At 42.6% G+C, this 23,954-nt stretch overlaps 1 protein-coding gene across 2 annotated transcripts in view; it reads right to left on the bottom strand.

Moving 5' to 3' along the window:
* Positions 1 to 23,954, bottom strand: part of ADAM23 (ADAM metallopeptidase domain 23) — a 731,894-nt gene that overhangs the window by 109,585 nt on the left and 598,355 nt on the right. For both annotated transcript variants that reach the window (XM_085648912.1, XM_085648913.1), the window contains exons 19-20: positions 15,015 to 15,065; positions 11,934 to 11,997 (exon numbers count right to left, since the gene is read on the bottom strand). In XM_085648912.1, the coding sequence (XP_085505038.1) occupies positions 11,934 to 11,997; positions 15,015 to 15,065 (115 nt within the window). The remainder of the gene's footprint in view (positions 1 to 11,933; positions 11,998 to 15,014; positions 15,066 to 23,954) is intronic.

Raw genomic sequence — 23,954 nt, 5'->3', positions numbered from 1 at the left:
TGTTAGACTTTTTTCAATAGGGTGGTTCTGCCACTGTTTACAGAGGCCCAGTAGGAGGAACTGGATGATAAAATACTGGAGAACAAAATATGCATATCCAACTGCAGCATAGCCCTTGGAAAATGCCCAAGGCCTGATGGCATTCCGGTGGAGTATTATCACACTTACGCTGATTTGCTGGTCCCCAAGCTCCTGGAGATGTTCCTTGAGGCTAGGCATTGTGTTACACTAATGTTGCCAATGCGTGAGGCCCTCATTGTAGTGATTCCTAAACCGAATAAAGATCCAGGCAATCCAGGGTCCTACAAGCCACTATCCATGCTGAATGTGGAAACAAAGAGTCTCTCTATGCTGCTTGCGACGTGCTTCATCTGTTGTGATATGATTGGCGGGAAATCCATGTGAATCTCCGGCGACTGTTCCACGTGTTGCACTCGGTTCAGGGATTCAACATTGAAGCGGCTCTGATGGCACTGGATATACAGAAAGCATTTGATAACCTGGGCTAGGGGTACCTGTGGGAGGTGCATGCAGCACACATAGAAAGAGGAAAACAACGCGAAGAAAGTAATACATTTCTCTTCATTGCGTCGCCCTATGCCTCCCATGGAGAGGCATAGCATTCAGATGCATTTCCAGATTTGATTTCTGGAAATATTTCAGGTTCCACGGGTGTTGGGTGGGTACACCAACAGCAACACCCATGGAATGCCCCTTTCACGCAAAGTGCTGTGTGTAAAGGGGCCGTATTAATAAGGACAGGAAAAGACACACAGGGTGGCTTTTCCTGTCCTTGTAAATATGGTGCGGTGATGGATCAAACCCAGATCTGTTGACTGGGTGTGAGTGTTTGATTGGTTCTGATGCTCCGTCCATCACCACCCCCTTTTGTACCGCTTTGTTCGCCATAAGTTGGCAGGGTATGCTCAGACGTTGAGACCCTTGCTCACTTTGCCACTGGATTCAAGCAAGCCTGGCTGAAGACGACTGAAATGCCAGAAACCGGTCCTAGGAAGCTTGTTTCCGGTCCAGGGAAGACATGGCTTGGCAGTTCGGGCTCGACTGTTCCCATGAGGCACAGGGTCAGACTGATTTGCATATGGCCATGTCTGAACTGGGGTGGCAGAGTGGGCTAAAGAACGGTGATGTATCAAACCCAGATCTGTTGACTGGGTGTGAGTGTTTGATTGGCTCTGATGCTCCGTCCATCACCACCCCCTTTTGTACCGCTTTGTTCACCATAAGTTGGCAGGGTATGCTCAGACGTTGAGTCCCTTGCTCACTTTGCCACTGGATTCAAGCAAGCTTGGCTGAAGACGGCTGAAATGCCAGAAACAGGTCCTAGGAAGCTTCTTTCCGGTCCAGGGAAGACATGGCTTGGCAGTTCGGGCTGGACTGTTCCCATGAGGCACAGGGTCAGACTGATTTGCATATGGCCATGTCTGACCTGGGGTGGAAGAGTGGGCTAAAGAACGGTGATGGATCAAACCCAGATCTGTTGACTGGGTGTGAGTGTTTGATTGGTTCTGATGCTCCGTCTATCACCACCCCCTTTTGTACCGCTTTGTTCACCATAAGTTGGCAGGGTATGCTCAGACGTTGAGTCCCTTGCTCACTTTGCCACTGGATTCAAGCAAGCCTGGCTGAAGACGGCTGAAATACCAGAAACCGGTCCTAGGAAGCTTCTTTCCGGTCCAGGGAAGACATGGCTTGGCAGTTCGGGCTGGACTGTTCCCATGAGGCACAGAGTCAGACTGATTTGCATATTGCCATGTCTGAACTGGGGTGGGAGAGTGGGCTAAAGAACGGTGATGGATCAAACCCAGATCTGTTGACTGGGTGTGAGTGTTTGATTGGTTCTGATGCTCCGTCCATCATCACCCCCTTTTGTACCGCTTTGTTCGCCATAAGTTGGCAGGGTATGCTCAGACGTTGAGTCCCTTGCTCACTTTGCCACTGGATTCAAGCAAGCCTGGCTGAAGACGGCTGAAATGCCAGAAACCGGTCCTAGGAAGCTTGTTTCTGGTCCAGGGAAGACATGGCTTGGCAGTTCGGGCTGGACTGTTCCCATGAGGCACAGGGTCAGACTGATTTGCATATGGCCATGTCTCAACTGGGGTGTCAGAGTGGGCTAAAGAACGGTGATGGATCAAACCCAGATCTGTTGACTGGGTGTGAGTGTTTGATTGGTTCTGATGCTCCGTCCATCACCACCCCCTTTTGTACCGCTTTGTTCGCCATAAGTTGGCAGGGTATGCTCAGACGTTAAGTCCCCTGCTCACTTTGCCACTGGATTCAAGCAAGCCTGACTGAAGATGGGCTGAAATGCCAGAAACCGGTCCTAGAAAGCTTGTTTCCGGTCCAGGAAAGACATGGTTTGGCAGTTCGGGCTGGACTGTTCCCATGAGGCACAGGGTCAGACTGATTTGCATATGGCCATGTCTGAACTGGGGTGGCAGAGTGGGCTAAAGAACGGTGATGGATCAAACCCATGTCTGTTGACTGGGTGTGAGTGTTTGATTGGTTCTGATGCTCTGTCTATCACCACCCCCTTTTGTACCGCTTTGTTCGCCATAAGTTGGCAGGGTATGCTCAGACGTTGAGTCCCTTGCTCACTTTGCCACTGGATTCAAGCAAGCCTGGCTGAAGATGGCTGAAATACCAGAAACCGGTCCTAGGAAGCTTCTTTCCGGTCCAGGGAAGACATGGCTTGGCAGTTCGGGCTGGACTGTTCCCATGAGGCACAGGGTCAGACTGATTTGCATATGGCCATGTCTGAACTGGGGTGGCAGAGTGGGCTAAAGAACGGTGAGGGATCAAACCCAGATCTGTTGACTGGGTGTGAGTGTTTGATTGGTTCTGATGCTCCGTCCATCACCACCCCCTTTTGTACCGCTTTGTTCGCCATAAGTTGGCAGGGTATGCTCAGACGTTGAGTCCCTTGCTCACTTTGCCACTGGATTCAAGCAAGCCTGGCTGAAGACGGCTGAAATGCCAGAAACCGGTCCTAGGAAGCTTGTTTCTGGTCCAGGGAAGACATGGTTTGGCAGTTCGGGCTGGACTGTTCCCATGAGGCACAGGGTCAGACTGATTTGCATATGGCCATGTCTGAACTGGGGTGGCAGAGTGGGCTAAAGAACGGTGATGGATCAAACCCATGTCTGTTGACTGGGTGTGAGTGTTTGATTGGTTCTGATGCTCTGTCTATCACCACCCCCTTTTGTACCGCTTTGTTCGCCATAAGATGGCAGGGTATGCTCAGACGTTGAGTCCCTTGCTCACTTTGCCACTGGATTCAAGCAAGCCTGGCTGAAGATGGCTGAAATACCAGAAACCGGTCCTAGGAAGCTTCTTTCCGGTCCAGGGAAGACATGGCTTGGCAGTTCGGGCTGGACTGTTCCCATGAGGCACAGGGTCAGACTGATTTGCATATGGCCATGTCTGAACTGGGGTGGCAGAGTGGGCTAAAGAACGGTGATGGATCAAACCCAGATCTGTTGACTGGGTGTGAGTGTTTGATTGGTTCTGATGCTCCGTCCATCACCACCCCCTTTTGTACCGCTTTGTTCGCCATAAGTTGGCAGGGTATGCTCAGACGTTGAGTCCCTTGCTCACTTTGCCACTGGATTCAAGCAAGCCTGGCTGAAGACGGCTGAAATGCCAGAAACCGGTCCTAGGAAGCTTGTTTCTGGTCCAGGGAAGACATGGCTTGGCAGTTCGGGCTTTACTGTTCCCATGAGGCACAGGGTCAGACTGATTTGCATATGGCCATGTCTCAACTGGGGTGGCAGAGTGGGCTAAAGAACGGTGATGGATCAAACCCAGATCTGTTGACTGGGTGTGAGTGTTTGATTGGTTCTGATGCTCCGTCCATCACCACCCCCTTTTGTACCGCTTGTAAATATGGGGCAGAAAAATGCGTTGCTGGTGCATCACAAAAAGTGACGCACTGGCAGCGCCAGGGGCTTGAAATCTGCACCTGAATAACCTGCTGAAGGGGATTTAGAAGAACATAGAGTCCCAACACATCGATGATTGATATGTTAATAAATCATTTGGACGTTATGTACTCACATTAGGATAGAATTAACAAATGTTTAATAATCGTTACGTGGATGAAATGTATTTAAACACAATCATTTGTATTGAATCAGAATGTGGCCATATTGAAATTTAGTTATCCTTATTGATGATAGCAGGTTATTAAAAATGACACCACATATGCTACATGGGTATAGTTCATTGCAACTTATTCATGCTTTAACAAATAAATACCAAATGCGTTCAAAGTTAACCGCTGTAGATTGGTGTGGCCACTGTCTCTGAACGCATTTTGTTAAAACATTAATCAAATATATTTAAAATTACCAACACAGATCCTCCTACCTACCTGTCTTTGCATGTACATTAATAAAAAAAAGTAAGAACATACATTTTGTGCCTTTCCTAGGGAATTGTAATGCAAATTAACATAAAATAGAGTCAGACGCTGGTGGATGTTAGTGTCAGTCACAAATCAATTTCATTATGTTAATTGGGGAAACAGTGACTTTTCTTCAAAAATCCATAAACCGATTTGATATTTTGCCGACCATAAGACGCCTTGCTGATGCAAACCTCTATTCCATTGACAGGGTGTAACTCCATTGAAGGATTACAAATCAGTTAAGCACGTAGCCATGCGGAGCACAACTTTAAAAGACCCTTCGCTTCATCGTCAACAATGGTTGATAGGTTATGCTAGGATTTTTAGCCAGTAATGTAATTTGCTTCAGTTCCTTAAATTTTAACTCACCATGCTCCCTCAAACTCTATAGAAAACATCTGTTCTTGCTTTGTACTTATTTGAAATGTCCATTGACAACTCCAGTGATTCTGGTTAGATGTCTCCATGAACGAGGCAAACCAGGGCTCCATGCAGCATATCTTCCTCAGTGGATGGGGAAGGGAGGTGGGCTCAGCTCTGCAGTCTTGATCCTTGGCTCAGCCACACACATGTTTGTTGAGGCAGGCAGACCACCCAATGTCATTGCACAAGACTGTGTGACTGATGCGCCATCAATGCAATTAAGAGCAGGTACGAGCACTGCACATTTCAGCGACCACCTTCACCACACAACAATACACACTCCACCCTCTGCTTACGGAGTTACCATAGCCCGCGGTGAGAACCCAGCCACAAATAAACAAGAACACCAGATTTTACTCATATAAGTCACCCATTCAGGATAATGGGGCTCATAAAATAAGCAGTAATGACATCACTGTTCTAGAAATGTGCCCTGGACATTTCCACACCCCTGCCCACTGGTGGCACACTGCACAGCACAGGTTACAGTATTCCTTCATAATGGCCTTTGCAGCAGCTAGTTTGTGTGATTAGCCGCTCTTGCTGCTTCAGCAGCGCTTCAATGGCAGAACACCTATGACATTGAAGCAACTTGTATCAAGTTTGACAGTGCCATTACTTATAGGAAACACCCCTAAAGAACAAATTGCTTTGATAGAGACACTGTGAAAATAGGGTGAAGGTTGGGTGTAGGAGTTGTAAGGGAAGTCATCCCAATGGACAGACTACTAATTTATTGAACACACTTTGTGAATTAGAAGAAAAGTATAGCTTTATTTATAGTTTGGCGGGTGGGATACTCTGTCACAAATGTGGCAAATATACTCGCCTCTTTATTACATCCTATGGCATTTGTAAAAAGGCAGATGGGATATTCACCTTGATTTATCAGAGAATCCACTCCATTAATCTCTAAATAAGGTGATTAATCTTTGTTGAACGTGTGCTTTCTTGATTAATTTTTTGGAGAATTCCATTTCTGTGTAAAGTAATTACATCTATCATTTTATCACAAAACAATTTATACATTCCAGCAGTGCTAAACAACAAAGACACAAATTGTAAGGCTGAGCTAAGTTGAATGTTCGCTTTCGCTCACAGCTCCTCCTGTGCAATCTTCCATTTTGCTGTATTCTCGAGAAAATAGAGCAAATTCACATTTGAAGGCTGTAATTTATAATATTAAAATCAATTTGATCTTACTGACATGTCAACATAAACTGGTTAGATAAATATGGACAAATATGGCCTTAAACGGATGACATTACCCATAGCTTGCAGACTGTTCTCTTCAGAAGGTGAGCATGTAAATATGTTTTTTTCAGAAGCAGTGTTCTACACATGACAAGATTAAGTCCTAGTTTCATTTGCATATGAACCATTCACAGTCCCAATAAGTGCACATTGCGTCAATAAAAAAACATTTCAATTACATTTTTGGACAACATTCTTGTTTTATGATGAGCTCTTAAGAGCAAAAAACATACTCCTCTGCAAAGGAGAAATATCACACCAAAGATGAAAGAAAGAGTATCTGAATAGAACGAAAGCAAACAACAGCTGACTAAAATAATTACATTAAATTATTGAGCCCTTATTAAAAACCTCTTATAAAGCATGCTGTCCATAGTCAAAAATCCTATGTACTAAGTGGATGCCAGGGGGGGCCTTAACATCATGCTTTTCTTGTTTAAAGTACATGTGAAAACATAATGATTGTTAATAGTATATAAAGCTCATCCGTAGTACTTCATAACCAAAATCAAAGGAAATATTGTCAGTTTCTGGGTGGTGTGGAAGAAGACAGGAAAGGTCAAGTTTGAAAACATTTGTCTAAGCCTCTTTTATAGATTTGCACAAATTCAGCTAGGAGTGTTTTCTGTATAAAATGTTCCAATTTGCTGTTTTGTTTGCTAAATCTTGAACGCAAGTGCCCTCTGAAGAAAGATTCTCTAGGCGCAATGAGACAAACATGTATGCCTTAAGTAACAAGGCATGTTTGAGGGTTGATACTGAATATTGTTGCCTTGATTAGTTCATTCTTTCACGGTCCTTTTAGATTTGAATGATCAATTTAGGATTCCAGGTGGGAAAAAGATTAATACATGTTTGTAATTATTATTGACAACCTATGTTACAAAGAGGTAATGTTGTCAATATACGACCAGTTATTTCTCACTGCTTGCACATTTACATGAGTAACTCGCTTAGTGGAACATTATCACTAGAAGGCGAACCTGGCATGTTTCTTGGAAAAGGTTGTGATACACAGGTAAATCGTTTGTTAAGCTATTTCATTACTTTGAAGATGACAGTCTTTGCAGAAGTTTAATGAAGTGTTCTACAGTGTTTTCTTATGCTCTATCCACTGGTAATATGCTAAACCAATACGAAGGAACCTGCTGTTGTGCTACAACGTTTTTCAAAGTCTCCCTCAACAATTGATATTTGCATTAGTTAATGTCGGTTTTCCAAAGTACGAATCTCTACTTCATTGCCTTATGGTCAAGTTAGGTTAGGCAACTTTGTTTGTCATATTCTTGTGACCACAGCTTGAGTGAATTGTGTTGACAATCATTGGTAGAATTATCTCATAATCTAAGGAAAAGAATCAAAGCCATCTTAATTAGAATCTTAGAGTACATCTTAACAGCCCTAAGTAACAATAATGTAGTCTTGGAAAGCTACAGTAGGGCAACTTCTAACCAAAATCTTCAACAGGGCACTAGGGATATCCCTAACATTGAAAGTCTGACAGAATGCGTAGGTTAAGTCTGCTAGGCTCAGTTGCTTGTTGGAAATGGAAGGGGAATGAAGGTACTTTACATGCTTGTTTTGGTCCGGATCTAAAGTCTATACTTTCTGTCATTAAATTGAATGAAATAATTAAACAATTATGGGTGATAAAGTTAACTTAGGTGCATTTAGCTATTTTAGGATGATCGAGAAGACTTCTGAACATGACACAAGATGAGATAATGTAGCTGCTGGGAACTGTGACATGTGTAAAGACGGAACGTCTTTGGTCTTGCACATCCATTAAGAAATTAAGAAATCTACTATTGAAAAAAATAGCTTGAGGGGATGGGGCTTTGGCAAGACTCCAACAGAGTTCAAAATAATATGAGAAGTCTGAGGTTATTTGGTTTAACTTTCTGGAGACATATATTTTCAACTAGACTTTTAGGATTGGAGTAATCGTATAGCATGGTCGACTGCCTAGGTCTTCTCTTTCTTCTTTATCTATTTTACCCTATGTAGTTTCTAGTTCTAGTTGTGCTCTTTCTCTCCTAGGCCCTGAGTATGGGTGCCAGTAAAAGGCATTTCAAATCTGACACTCTGGAGTATGGAATGTATCCTTTGTAAAATAAAAAACATTACAAGAATAACACATTGAAAATCCACACGTCACAGAAATAAATAGGCTTTTCCCCTGTTAAATTCTGCTAACTTAAGCTGACAACCTTTAAAAATGTAATAGGTTGCAGATTTTCTCACACCCAGTAAGTAGGAGGAATAAATACCACATAACAAATCTGTAAACAACAAAAATGAATATCAAATGACAATGTGCAGGTTGTTTTCATAACACCAAACAGTAGCAATTTGTGTATAAGGAAGATGAATGGTACACTCTGCACATTGTCATTTGATACTCATTTTTGTTGTTTACAGATTTTTCCCCTGATGAAGGGACACATGTCCTGAAATGCATTGGGCATGGAAGAACAGAATATATGTACATAAACAACCGAAAGGCATAATATGTGCATGTGTATATGTTTCATGAGGATTTGAAATGGAAATATTTTGAATTAACAATAATCATTTTGAATACAAAGAACTAAGAGTGTTAACATTTGTGTTTGCAATAGTGCACATTGGAACAAGTACAAGTACTTGAGATATGATTTTGATAATGGGCTTAAACCTTCGCAACATGCAGAACATTAAGCATATCTGTAAAATCACCCATATTTTGAAGATATTATAATCTGTTGTTAGTGGTATTCAGGTGTGTAAGAAATGCAATAGCTCTATAAAGCTGAATGTGAACAACAACTTATTAAACCTTGAATACCATTCAAAGAAGTGTTTGGCTATTATGTATCTTAATGAAATGTACCAGTTAAATAGCTCATCTGATATAGAATTTTAAATCAGCCTCTTCACATCTATACACCAACCAATAATAAGGCATGGACAAATCAGGCCATATCGATAACCCTGAGTAGTTTACCTTTACACATGTTACAGAAATGATTGGTGTATACCTATAGAACAACTCGTATAATCATAGTGCATCTTGAACTATCTATAAGTGAGTCACACATACATTATATTCTACAACATTAACTCATGCAAAAAAAAATACACTTTAGAAAACACCAATTTATATAGAAATTGTTGATTGCACTACGTACAAACTCTGTAATGTCAGTATGTGCACAGAAATATGCAGGTGAATATTTTGTTGTAAGGAGAAGCTTCGGTTTTTGCATACCTTTTCGAAACAGGCCTTGGATTAAAGTCATGACCTATTTGAAACAGATCACATTAGTTGTCCTCAGTCTTTACCTTGTTTAAATGAAGCATTGATTGCACTTAAAACTTCTTTAGTAGCTAATGTGTACACCATATAACTTTTACCATACTCAATCAGACTTGTCTCCAGTACTGTTTTATACAAAAATACACATAGTAACATATAGTCAATCTATGCTGTATATGTTTGTGGGCCCTTTACTAATGACTTTGGGGCATATCAACAAGGGCTTTATCTCTGCTTTTTTGGCTTTAAAAGCCAAAAAAGGAGAGATAAAACTAGCGCCCTATCAACAACAGGGTGCTAACACGCAAATTTGCATGTTAGCACCCTTTTACTCTACGCTTCCCCTTGCATCTCTAATGAGATGCAAAGGGGGCGTTCCAGAGTAAAATATTAGGAGAAATGTCGCTAAGCGACATTTCCCCTATTATCAAGAATGTCGCTAACCCTGTTAGAGACAAAAAAAGCAGCGCTAACCGCGGTTAACGCTGCTTTTTTACGTCTGCTAATTTTCAGACTTAGCCATGATACCCTATGGAAGGAGGATATCATGGCTAAGTTTGCCTGTCCCTATCAACAAGTTAACGTGTGATTATCGCTGGGTTTCCAGCGATAATCTCACGTTAGCCTGTTAGCGTGTAGATTTTTATCGCTATTGAGATAAGTGTTGCTAATAGCACGCTATCTCAGCGATAAAAATTCACGCTAGCCGGCGATAATTATCCTCACGCTAAGAGCGCTGAGCGATAATTATCGCCGGTTGTTGTTGATATGCCCCTTTATTTCTAAAACCGATCTAGACAATTTTAGAGTAATTTGCGGAACAGTAGGTTGGATGGTGTTATCAGTGATGTCACCAGTGATGTATTCAATGATGTCATGTGAGGTATCATAAGTGATGTATTGTAAAATGTCCCTGAGTGATGTAATATGTGAGGTCATTAATAGTACATGGTGAGGGAGAAAGTATTAGTTAGCTCAGTAAGCTATAACTGGAGAATTTCAGTGTCTTTTTTGTTTTTAAATGTTTGTTATTTAACCATTTAACCATAATGTCACATTAACCACTGTTTTTTTCAGTAAATGTGTAAGATTTTTGTTACCGTAAGGTAAGATCTTATTACTATGCCTAACAATAATGTCACTTCAACCGTTGTTTCTTTTTGGTACATTTCCGTGGGTTTGATCGTATTCAACAAAAGGGGAACTAGGAGCTGTATTTAAGCAGGTCCTGCACACAAGCTCTGAAGTGAACCGTCTATCAAATGGTTGTGAGGTTCCTAGTGGGAGGGGCGGTAAAAGGGAGGTCTTTCTTTGTGATGCCCTCACACACCCCGAAGGGGCCCGGAGCAAGGGTAGGACAGACGAGAGTCGGTTTGCCACATTTTCTATAGACCAATGACGTGCTCTGCCTCCCCCGTCAGCCATAGAACTTTATACTACGGGTCTTCTACCCTGGCATAAGTCTACTGGGGTACATTCAACTACGCCTGGTCATCAGATAAAATTACGAGAACCAGACTAGCGGTAGTGCACCAGACACCTTTTATTTGGTCCTGATGAAGTGCCACCAGACCCGTTAGGGGCTAAGTAGGCACCAAACATGTTGACCCACCACACCACCATAGCCCTTTAGGAATATTACATCAGCTTAGGGCACCCACATTATAGTAAAGCCTGATCTACCACAGGAATAAAACATATGACTGTAGGACAGCTCTAGACTTATTTTAACCCACTTGCCTATGCACTAACCAGCCCTCACACCCGCACGCACCCCACGGCTTCTTCAAAGGATCTCCGCCAAAGAGCCCCATTTACAGGAGCCCGTCGGGCATTGCAGCGCCGGCCCGACAAGGAGCTTGGCCCAATGATGAAGCATGACATCCATCGGGGTGTGCGAGGGCATCACCAAGAAAGACCTCCCTTTTCAACCCTCCCACTAGGAACTGCACACCCCTTTGATAGTTTGATCATATTCAGCCAACTTCTCTTCGGAGCACAGCTTTTGATTGTGCGTAGTGGGAGTTGCGGGCCTCGCCCTGTGCTCAGTTCTGCCACAGGCAGCCAATCCCCCACTGTTCATATCGTTCTGACATGTGCAGCAGAAGATTGCTTGCAGGGCTTTCTCCCCTACCCCCATAATGTGGCAAACCACTGCTAAACCATGCCCACTGGAGGGTAGCCGGCAGGGCCTGGCCAGAGACCATTCCCTGTGCCTAATGCCCCGCAGGCTGCCATCCCCCTGCTGCACATTTCCTTAAGCACTGCACAGTGCAGAGATGATCACAGGGGCTCTGCGTCCAAACCCCCTGTAGTTGGCCAACTGTCTGGCAATTACTCTGCCCTACTAACTTATCAGAGAATAACTGTTCTGTGAAGAAATATAGAGATTTGACTATAATTTAGATTTTTTCTTCAATCTATGAGCAATTGAGGGTTTCTTTTGAAAACTGTATACATCACTATCTCAGTTAAAAGTGAGCACCTCAATCAGCATAAATAAAAAAAACTAAATGCAATGAGATAACTTACTTGATCCCCAGATATACCGGCACTGGTTGTCTCTTGTTTTGCATTCTCCATTGTAGCATCGTCCCTAGGAAGAACAGTACATGATAACAATGTAAGCATTTAATAGTTGACGAAAACTGCTAATGTGACCTCATTTTTTGTAATATTAGGCTTAATGATGCCTATGAGTCCATCTAATCTGTTGATATCATGGAATATCCCCTTGCCATAAAAATATCAGCACAAGGTACAAAATTAAAGGCATGGCACCACAAAGTTATACATGCTGTAGTAGTATGCACTTGTGCAGCACAGAACCCTGCAAATGAACGCAACACTAACTGCCAGTCTCATCAGCCACTCTCTGAGAGTTCAAAGTGGGGATTTCTGGCCTTCTAGGAATGCTTGATGGTCACCATAATGGTTGATGTAGTCCTTTTGTGCAACAAATTGCCAAGGGGGAATCTCATGTTCTCAATGGATGATTACAATACTTGGGAGCAATACCTCCTGTAGATCTAGGCCATGAGGCCCAGGAAATTATGTACCTGGGATCCCTTGACCTGTCTGTGATGGGGAAGCCTCCATTCTTATGGTTGACCTTAAGCCCTTCTCAATCGATATCTTTCATGAAAATGATCTATTCCCTGACAATCAGACTATGTTGTTTCCCTCTGCTACAGACTTCTGTGACCTGACTGTGGAATGGGGCTACTGAAATGATGCATGGTACCCTCAGTCCCAAAGTCCACTTATGGGACACAACACAGTGATGTTCACCAACTCCTTAAACTAAATTTATTGAGAATATCTTTGCTGAGTGTGACATGTCACAGACCAAAGAAGATTCACTCATTTGTGCTGGGCATATCCATTTGCAGATATTAATCCTAATGTCCCTTTTAAACTCACATGTGGGTCAAGCAGTGCCAGTGCATGAAGTATTACTTCTTCCCATAATAGAAAAGTGTGATGGGGTCCTCTAGTCCTAATGCTCCCAACTGTACTTCAGAACAATGTGAGTGTTCACTGAGGAATTCAGCTGGGCTTATTCTTAGTAGAATGAGCAGTAGCTCAATCAGCTGAATAGCTTACTTGGAATCCAAATGCAAACCAAATAATTAAGGGCAAGGTGTTGAAACATAAGCAATAGCAATTACCACAGAGAGTTTTTTTTTATGAATCGCTATTTGTTAATGGCTATTAATAATGTACAAATTGGTCTTTAAACCGCATTTTGGTTGCAAAATATTTGTACATACCATTTCAATTCTGCATTAGGGAGGGACACTCTCAACACGCCTCTTCCTAATAAAGAATCGCAAAACACAAATTGCGATATGGTAACAAGTTACTGAATCGCAATTTTGGCTTTGTATTTCCCAAAAAGCATTTTGCGACCTCAAAAAGGCTTCGTACATATAGCCCTGTATGTTTTCAATATTCAAACTGAGACCTTTCTATTCTGAGAATCTGTTCTGCTTGAGAAGTAATGCGCACCTCTTGGATGTTCACAAGATGACACATTGTGACTAGGAAAAACTATATATAAAGCATAATCAAGTATACTGCCTGAAAATATATGACCAGATAAATTCTTAAGTTAAATTTAAAATGTTAATGAATCTAGATATCTAGTGGTCAAATTCAATCTGAAATAGGTATGTAGATCTGAAGGACTGTAGCACACCCCTGGAAGGCACTCCAGAGCACCAGGTTATAGAATGCACTAAACCTTAAACTAAGGGCAAACTCCATTCATCTCAAGAAAAGCCATAAAAGTATACTGCTCTGGCTCGTTTACAAGTGAATTTCAAGTTATCATGGGTAGTGAATGAAGAATATTGACTGGGAGCATCCTCCTTTTCACAATTATATTCTAGCTCTCAGTGTCCTAAAACTTACATTAAATAAAAACAGTGCTCTGAAGCAACTAAAGGAAATAAGCAGTGGTGTATAAAATGTGGAATACATAAATAAATAATTACACTCTATTCCATTTCAGGCATATGCAGAGCTAAGTAACTATGATACCCTTTTCTATACCATAGAATGTGGCCCCACCTTTTAACCATTGCATTGGTTATGGTAACTTCATGCTTGTAGGATTTCTTTTCTTTTTTTTTTTAAATCATTGGAGCGTAACCCAAGTAAATCTGGTGAGTATGGCAAACTGGCCTATATTATGGTTGACAAGAGAAGCCATATTAGTCTTGTAACGCATCACAGATAGAAAATGAAGAAAGAGATAAATATTCTCAATTCGCAGAGAAATGTAGGCATTGCAAAGCAGTGTGGTACAACTGTGCAATGGAGAAATGAAACACGCGGCAAATAGAACAATGGGTCAGTGACCCAATGGGTCTCATTATGAGGGACCCACTAATCCTGATTTGACTGATCATAGAAGTTACTGGCCACATTAGGATTAGAGGATGCATAGTAACTGTGCGCCTCTGTGGTGCTCAATCGGGAAACCCCCATCATCTCAAAGCAGGTTGGGTTTCCAAGTGAAATACTAGGAACATATGAGGAATTACTGGAGGAATCAGGATCAGAATTACTGATTTCTTTGGCAATTCCTCATCTGCAAGATGTCCCTCAAGGTCCTAGTGTTAATAACCGGTTACTCCTCCCCCTTACTTATCAAAGCCCCTGGTATCACCAACTCAGCAGGGGGAGGGAATGGAGTTACCATAGAATGAAATGAGGGCCGTGTAATGAGGCCAGTGTGACCATGACATTGCCAATCAATGCAGTAGTTATGGGATAATGGCGGACAAATCAAATGCCGCAATGGCACCATGGGCAAATAGAACAACAGGACAGTCACATGATGGGGTAATGACAGAATGGGTACTGGGACAAAAGGGCATGGGCTCTGTTGAAGAATAGTGTATTGGTCTAACAGGGCACCAAACAATACCAGACTGGGATAACGTCAAAATGAGGCAATAGAAAAGTGGCACAATGGTACAGCAGTACAATGTCACAATGGGACAAAGAAGTGAAGGCACGGTGTGATAGGTTGACGTTGACACAAGTTGATTGAACCAATGCAGTTGTGTTGGACTGGGAAACCCTGCAAGATACACACAGTACCTGATTGGAGTCACAGGCATAGCCATCTTGTTTACGAAGATTTGGAGGACACTGCAAGAGGAAAATAAGAAACATTAGCAAGCAGTGAGATTTTTGTGCAACACGAACAGGCGCATAAACTGCATAACTCCACCTTTCTCTCTCTGTGAACTTTCTAAAACCGTGCTGTATCCAGTACACTGCGCTTTTACCCATTTTGCGACCTGATGGCATGCGGTTTTCATGGCTCAAGGAAGAATCAAAAATACGCATTAGAGGGCATCGGCAGCCCACCCACAGATGCATAAAAACCAATGCCAATGGGAACAACCAAGCAGGGTAAGGCGCCTATTTATGACCTAAACTAAAGGTCCTCGTGCTTGTCAATGATTAGGATTAGGGTCTGTATTCGCTGCTAGAATTAGAAATTCATGTGGTCCTGGATATTTCATTTTACATTGTTTCAGATTTATCAGGAACTGTAGATGCGTAAGGGACATTTGAGCAGACAGCCGCAATTACACAAGAACACTAGACATCAAAGAAGATTGTTAAATTCAGTAAGAAAGGAAAAGACACACAGGAACACAGTCAGTACCAGTACCGTAAACGTGTTGGTAAGAAAATAATTCACAATATTCTTGGGAGAAGGTTCAGGCATCACCCCGCCCGCTATGTTACAGAACAAAGAAGGAAAAAAGCACCCTTACATTTCGTATTACAACATTTACAAACTTTCATGTTTAATCGTATCGAGGAATTGCTAAAAAGTGACAAATGGAATAATGCATGGGGCATAACAAGCAGACACTGTTTGATTCCCAGGAGATTTATTATTTCTTCTCAAACAAGTGTTAATGTGGTTTTCTAGAACTACAGAGCACCGGAAACAAAATAAGAGTTTATTGTTTTCAAGCACTGGCACAATGACCCTGTTTTACCAGTGGTTTTACCTGTAGGCTGATTGACATTCTGATTTCCCATCATGGCTGTAGAAGAGCACATTAGCCACTGCCACCTCCCTGAGCACAAGAAACTCTGCAGCAGGGGCTTTTAAATAGGAGTTATTGCTAAACACAGCACCCCACCTGAGGTCAGTGCCCCCCCTCCAGCTCAGCATCCAGTGCGGTCACACCGGTGGCACCACGCTAAAGCTGGCCCTGCTCTTGAGCCCCCTTGCTTTTAATAATGTATTTTAACAAGCTATATAGTAGCTTGATTGTTGGGAAAAATTGAGGCTTACACCCCCAATCTTGATGACCAAGCTACGCTCCTGGGGACAGATTTACAAGCCCCCTGCGCCACCACTACGTCACTTTTCGTGACGTACTGGTGGCGCAGGGGGCACCTCCATATTTACAAGGAGAGGAAAAGCCACCCTGCGTGACCTTTCCTCTCGTCGTAAATATAGCCCCTTCACACGCAGCACTGTGTGTTGAAGGAGCGCTCCATGGGTGTTGCTGGGGTGTTCCCACGCAACACCCATGGAACTAGACACATCTCCAGATTTACAGAGAAATCGTAAATCTGGAGATGCGTGTGAATGCTACGCCGTGGGTAGCGAGGCGCAACGAGGAGAAATGTTTTAATTTCTCCTCGTTTTTTCCTCTTTCAATGCGTGCTGCATTCTACAGCAGGCATTGAAAGAGGAAAAAGCCTCTTGTGATTGTTTTTTGCAGGAAAGTGTCCCTTCCTGCACAAAAACAATCTCCCCATGACGCAGGCATCCTTGCACCATGGTGCAAGGGTGCCTGCACCGGCGCATGGCTGCAGTTTGTGCGCCAGCGCAGGGGAAGTACAGAGATGCAACATATTCTTGTAAATATGTCGCATCTCTGTGCTTTCCAAACTAACGCTGCATGGCGCAGCAAAATTACTCGCTGCACCGTGCTGCGTTAGTTTGTTGTAAATCTGCCCCCTGGTTTTCTATCTCTCAGCATTGCAGCACTTCATTCATTCAGAGCCCTAGCAGATTTCCAGGCTACTGCAATCTGTCTTTTACGAGCACTAGCACTCATTTACTGCTTGGTTTCTTTTGTCTTGGAACACCACAATAAGCACAATTAACAAGTTTCTGGCATAGGAGGAGGTCAATCCTCCGTTAATTGCCTAGTTACCTCCCAGTATTGCTTCACGACCGGAAGATTCAAAGCATACGGTGGAACACACATTCTACAACCCTGCATATAGGGCAGTTAAATTAGCAGTTTGGTGAACTTCGCTCACTCTTTTAGCTGTATAGTAGGTTCCTTGATACTATAAGGGAGTAAATTAATACAGGTTCCAATCCCCCGCTCCTGTATTCGTATCGGTGTTGCTAGATCATTTTCCCCTGAGATCTACCAAAGTGCACAACATGTCTGTAAGTAATTGGGTTATTTGTTGAAGGGCTGAGAACCCATTTCAAAAAATAATCACAATCCTTGTCAGGGTGAACCACAAATGTCAATATCTAAACCTGTGTTTAACCCTCTGGCAGCTTATCACAAAGCAGTCAGTCTTAACTTAGAGGCAATGTGTAAAGTATTTTTGCAACACTCAAATAGTTATAATGTGAAAACACAACACAAGAAAAGTCCCAAAGTAATTTGGAAAAAAAAGCACATTTTAATATATAAAATGATTCAAAGTGACAAAAATCCATAAAGCAGAAATGGAAATCTGAATATTTAAAATTTGAATGAAAATTAGTGCCAAAAAGCAAACAGCACCAACCGTGGTTATCTGGTTGCACTAAGACAAGTCAATGTCGAACATTAAGGCTGAACAAGATGGACAGTGGGTCAGATACAGTGACCAGGTTTGACCCGGTGAAAGGTTTATCTTTATACTTAGAAACTTTTTTGAGAGAAACGTCCTCATTGCTGAAGTCGCCAGCGGGTTCGGTGTAGGCTGGATACGAAGAGGAGCTCATTGACGGAGATCAGTTAAAGATCAGGACCTTGGTAGGAGCCATCGCTCTGGCGGGAAGTTTGAGGCTCTTGACGTCAAGGTGGGAAAGCTCTACGTTTGGGCATCGAAACTTTTCTGGAAGTCAAGATCCCTTCAGTGGGGCAAACCGGAAAGTTGAATCCGACAAGCGATTCAACGTCAACAGCTGAGGATCACCAGTGGTCCACAGTTAGCCTGTGGCTCTTTTTGAGAGAAGTTCAGAAAAAGTTTTTAAGTGTCCAGTTGGCAACTTTTTGGACAGTAGGAGTACACTTTAACTTCAAACAAGGGTCCTAGACCTGGGTGGCTCATCTTGGGGTTTAGGACTCACTCTGCCAGAGGCCAGTAGCTGAGTTCAGGGCCGTTCCAATTGGAAAAAGCAGAAAAAGCAGGAAATCTAGCATGTGGAAGCTTACTTGGTCCGTGTAGCTCAAAAAGGGGGGCAGTAAGCTAACCCTTAAAATAATTTCTGTAGTCCAGTCTTCCTTCAGGCTTCAGACAGCAGGCCAGTCCTTCTTCTAATTTTTCAGGAGTCGGGGGACATCCTTTGTCTATTTTCAAAATTAATTCTGGTCAGTTCTACCCTCTTGCCTCAGTGTGACTGCAGCTTGGCTAGTACAAAACAAGTAAGGGGCAGGTCTGGTGTCAGTTCTCTGTGCATCCTGGGGCAGGACCCGTTGAAGTGTAATCAGGGCAGAACACAGCGCTTCCACAGACATCCTGTCAGGAAGACCCTTGTCCCTGGACACCCAGACCATTTGTCAGTTATCTGGTTGGAATACACATTTCACAGTAGTGGAGTGTAAGAAATTGGGTTCCTGGTTAACCAGGGAGTAAGCCCTGGTCAAACAGCAACCAAAATCCTTGTCAGGGTAAAGACACAAGCATACCCTAAATTAACCTGTGCTCAACCCCCTGGCAGCTTGGCACAGAGCAGTCAGGCTTAACCTAGAGGATATGGATAAGGTTTTTGTGCAGAACTTCAGCCAGTAACACAGTCAAAACATACACAAAAGGCTCTCAAAACAGATTTAGAAAAATAGTAATTTTTTATATTGTTTTTTTTAAAAGACCAAAACGACAAAAATTCAATTTGTGAAATTGGAGATACTGAATTTTAAAGTTCCAACTGTGGATATAAGGTTGCGCAGGACTGAGACAAAGTCATAAGTTCAGCCCACCTTTAGCTGTCCGTGATGGAACACTGGCCAGCTAAAGGGACCCAGTTAGGCCCACTGAACGGAGTACCCTAAATCCGTGTTGTGGAGCGGCACCACTCAGCCGGAGTGATGCGTCAGTTCTGAGGTGTGGCGAGGCAGAGATGCGAGGTCGTACGCTGTCATGGAAGATTCCGTCACCAAATGCTTGTGATGCAAAGTCCAGTGTTGAGCATGATGTGTTGAGGTGATGTGCTGGTTCCAAGGAGCTGCAAGGCTGCGATGTGAAGTCCATCATCATCCTCGAGGCTGCTGTTGAAGAGAAATAAAAAGGCATCGCACAGTTGGGGTAGTGCACTGGTTCCAAGCACTGTGGTGGTAATGTGGGTTTTTGCGATGGTTCGGCCCATGCAGTGGCAACAATGTGGCAACAATGCGTTGGTTCATCTGGGTTCATCAAGGTGGTTGGAAGCCTATTATGTTTCTGAGGCTTCGGATCAGGAGGACAGCTAACTTGCCATTGGAGTCTCTCTGGGTTCTGGGTTCAAGAGAGTACTTCTCAACCATGCAGATGGTAGCAAGGCACCACAGCAAGGCAGAAGGTTCTTCGGAGCAGAAGTCCAGCAGAGTGGCAGTCCTTGCTGCAGCACAGCAGTTCTTTTCCTTGGCAGAGTATCCACAGGACCAGAAGTGTACTGAAGAGTTTGTGTCTGGGGTCCCTCTTTTATACTCTGGTGACCATATTCTGGAAGGTGGGAGAAGCTTCTAGACAGTGGCTTTGAAGTGCATGGAGTTTCCTGACTTTCCTGCCCTGGCCCCAAGTTGGCTGAAGAGACGATGCAGGGTCATTTAGCTTGTGTGAAGACAGGACACAGCCTATTCAAGTGTAAGTGGGGCTGTGCCAAGCTTGTCCCTCCCATCCTCCAGTGATGGCCCATCTTGGCGCACCTAAGCTCCATATTGTGTGTGGTTGTTTAGGAGGAATACACAAAGCCCAACTGTCACCCACACCCAGTCATGTGGCCCAGATATAGCCTGCAGGCACCAAATAGCTAAGACATGAAAATACAAACTTTCTAAAAGTGGCATTTTCTGAGGTGTAATTTAAAATCTGACTTCACCATCAGTTGGAATTTCAAATTTGTATTCCAGAGGCACCAAATATGACTGGTCATCTCTTCCCAATTGGAAACTACAATTATAAAGTGCAATAAGGTAATACCAATGTTATCCTATGGGAGACACAGGCTTTGCAGTAGTGAGAACCAAATGTAAGAGTTTATCACTGCCGGGACATGGAAAACTTAAAAGTACATGTCCAACTTTTTAAATACACTGCACCCTGTCCTCTGGGATGTCCAGGACCTACACTAAGTGTGACTTGTATGTATTAAAAACAAAGGTTAGGACCTGACAAAAGACCTGAGACAGGTTTAAAGTGCTAGTTAAGTGGATGGCACAAGCAATGCTAAAGGGCCACTAGTAGCTGTCAGTTTACAGGGACTGGGCACATGTGGTGCCACTTTACTAGGGACTTATAAGTAACTTGAATATGCCAACTGGGAATAAGCGAATTTCATTATGTTTTAAGGAGTGAGTACAGGCAATTTAGTACTGGTTAGCAGAGGTAAAGGGCCAGCAAAAACAAGATCAGAAAAAATGTAGGAGGAGGGCAAAATGTTTGGGGAAAGACCAGCCCCGACACTGGCAGGTCTAACATGGAGCCATCAATAGTTCAAGCCAGCTGGTCACTCACAGAAAGGCCCCAGAAATGTTTGGCAGGGAGATACCAGCCTTCAAAAAGTGTTTTAACCCAAAAGAATAATTACAAATCCTTCTCAACTATTAAAGATTGGTTTATGTTGCAATTAAAATAAGTGAAAAAGTATTTTTCTAGGTATAACTGAATGTAGTACTTATTAAGTGTATGCAGGCAAATCAGTGTTAGTCTATGGGAGGCCAGCTTTGCCACAATGAAAAACAACTTTGGGTTCTTTTCATGGCCAGGACATGTAAAACATTTAACATACATGCCCTAATTTTAAAAACTAAACACCCTGCCCTACGAGCACGTATGGCCTTCCTTCGTAGTGGTTTTTAAGTATTAAAATGAAGGGTTTAGAGTTGGCAAAGGGGTTATTTTGCCAAGTCAAAGTGGCAGTTTATAACTGTTTTAGGGAGCTACATCAGTGGGTGGCACAATGAGTGCTGCAGCATAAGTATATTTTAAAAAGCCAATCAGGTATTTGCCAATTTTAACATGTTGAAAGGGAAGGGAAGAGCACACACTTTACCTCTTGTTACTAGGGGTAAAGTGCACAGAGTTGTAATGCCTACACAAACGTGTTCAGCTACAGAAGGGAAAAAATGGGGAGAACATCACGCAAAACCATCCTATCAATGTCGAAACGTAACCAGTATAGAAGTGTTAACATTGTTTTCTCTTTACCCACTATGATCATTAAATATAGGGCATCATGTTTAGAAGGGTACATTCCTGAGACTAGCTGCTTCCACTTGTGATTGCCTCACACACTAGGAAGTGTCTGCAGGTACGTAATAGCTCTGCCCAAACTATAGATGAGTCCTGAGAACTCCAGATTCATAAAAGTCACCACTGTTGAGCCATTCACTCCAGACCAGATCGCCAGATCACTGATATCTTGTGAACTTTGTACCATGGAAGGATCAAGATCTAGGGCATAAGGTACTTCTGGGCCTGTGTTTCTAACCATCTAACCCAGCATTACTGAGCAATTGTGAATAACCTGGGTGGCTTCCACAATGGACCCTTTGGCCTAAGGAACAACCAGCTAAATGTTCCCATTGAAACTGTATTGAGATTGCCATGGCCTTTGCAGATGGGTTCCAGATAACACCCTAGCTACCCACTGGAGCTGTGATGTGAAGTAGTGAAGTCCTCCTTAGGCACTGGAAGTTGGATCCTATTGAGGATCCCCCTGTGCCTGCATGAGCTCCACATGAAGGAGAATGAGATCCCATTCATTGAAAAGTTTGCCAGGCAGGTTAGAAATTAGAGCACTACTATCTTCACTAGAACTAACCTCCCCATTACCGATAATGAGATTGTCCTGCAGAACGAAACTACACTAACGAACGGAGTGCCAATAATGCCACCCTACCATTGCCATCTTTAACATTCAATTTTGCATGGTACACTTGAACCACCAAATAGTGGAATGTATGGGGTACCAAATAGAGAACTTGGGGTAACCATAACACTTCACCCATGTCTTCTGCATCATACTTAACCGGGAATATACAACACTGAACCTATTTTACCCTCTTCCCAGAAATGTTGCAAACTTCTCCAGTGCTTTTGTTATCAGCTCCAACCCTGAATTAATGTCTTCTAGAAATAGCATGTCATCTGTATAAAAAGATATTGCATGTAATAAATCAGTCTTTTTTTATGTCTCTGCACTGGCTCCATTCATATATCATAAAAGAAAATAGATCCAATGCTAATGGAAAAACACTAGTGATAAAGTGTATCACTGACATCTCCTTCTTATAATGTTGTATGTGATATCACTAAGCCCAAATGAAGTCTTAGCTTTGGTCGTATACATACAGCAAAAAGATACAATTCAATATGTGTGGTCCATTCTCCATCTTCCAAAGAACTGCAAAAGCGTAACTTCAACTAAATGTGTTGTCCACTGCCATCATTACTGACTGTGGTGCTACTCCAGGCATCTCCTCCATCATGCATATGTGGTTGAGCAATCAGAGGAATCAACCTGCTATTACCATAATCTTATAATGAATGTTCAACTACTTAATGTCTGGAATGAGATACTATCTTCATATTACACCTGGGCATTGAGCGATATACTGTTAGAGCTCCACTATCTATTTAAGGTAATGAGGCCTTTAAATTTACAGCCAAATTCATTTCAGTAAAATTGGGCTCTGGAATCTAGGTAAGTTAGGTAAAAACTGAATGGCTATCTGTTGGCACTAAGTGACTTCCCTTTATCCAATCTCAGGTAACTTTCTGATTTCTGAAGCCATTAGTGGGGCCTCTCTTGTGTCTTCACAAATGAGACACAGTTTCCTAAGCAGTCAATCCTAGGCAGTCGTGTTTCTTGGGTTCACTCAATTCACTCTTTCCATTCTTACATACTTCAGAAAAAAAACAGTAAACACCTGAGTTATCTCTTCTTGTGAATACACTATTTTTCCTTGTTCAGTGGGAATGCTTCTGAGCGGGGGGACTCTAATTTCAGGTATAGTCAATCATGATAGGAGTCTTCTGGTTTTGTTTCTCTTCTCATATATACCTTATAGTAAAAACATGGGATTATTTTCAGAGGCTGTGCACATATTCCCCGTCCCGCCCCTTTAGCCATTGTATGTTGTATTTTAGAAGCAGAAGATAAATCTTTTTTTGCTGACTCAACTTCCAAAGCACCAATTTCCCATTCCAATCCCTGTCTCATCCCATGATATATTAAGTATCTCTATATGCAGAGGTATACAAAAAAAACAAATTCCATTTAATTTCCAAAAATTGAAACTCAAGTGAGACAAATCAAAATATATGATATTTGTTAAGCAAGTATACAACCAGATGGCTTCATGGTGCTGGTAAGAGAATACAAAGTTAGCATTTGAGGTAAGCAGAGTTCTTATGAAGATAAAGAGGGGATTTATTTTAGGCTTTGGGAGAAAGTACATTTAAGGACTTTGTTCTGGGTAGAGCCAACAACCAACAGCATATTCTGCTAGTTTATAGTAATTTTTTAGAAACGGAGAGGGTATCCCATAAATGCTTTGTGCACAGTAATTAAATTCCTAAACGTCACCGTGGAAGCCACAGGTAGCTAGTACAGCGTGTGGCAAATGG

The sequence above is a fragment of the Triturus cristatus genome, chromosome 3_2, assembly GCF_964204655.1.
Source record: "Triturus cristatus chromosome 3_2, aTriCri1.1, whole genome shotgun sequence".
In the NCBI taxonomy this organism is placed as follows: Eukaryota; Metazoa; Chordata; class Amphibia; order Caudata; family Salamandridae; genus Triturus; species Triturus cristatus.
This window is presented reverse-complemented; position numbering and strand designations above follow the sequence as displayed.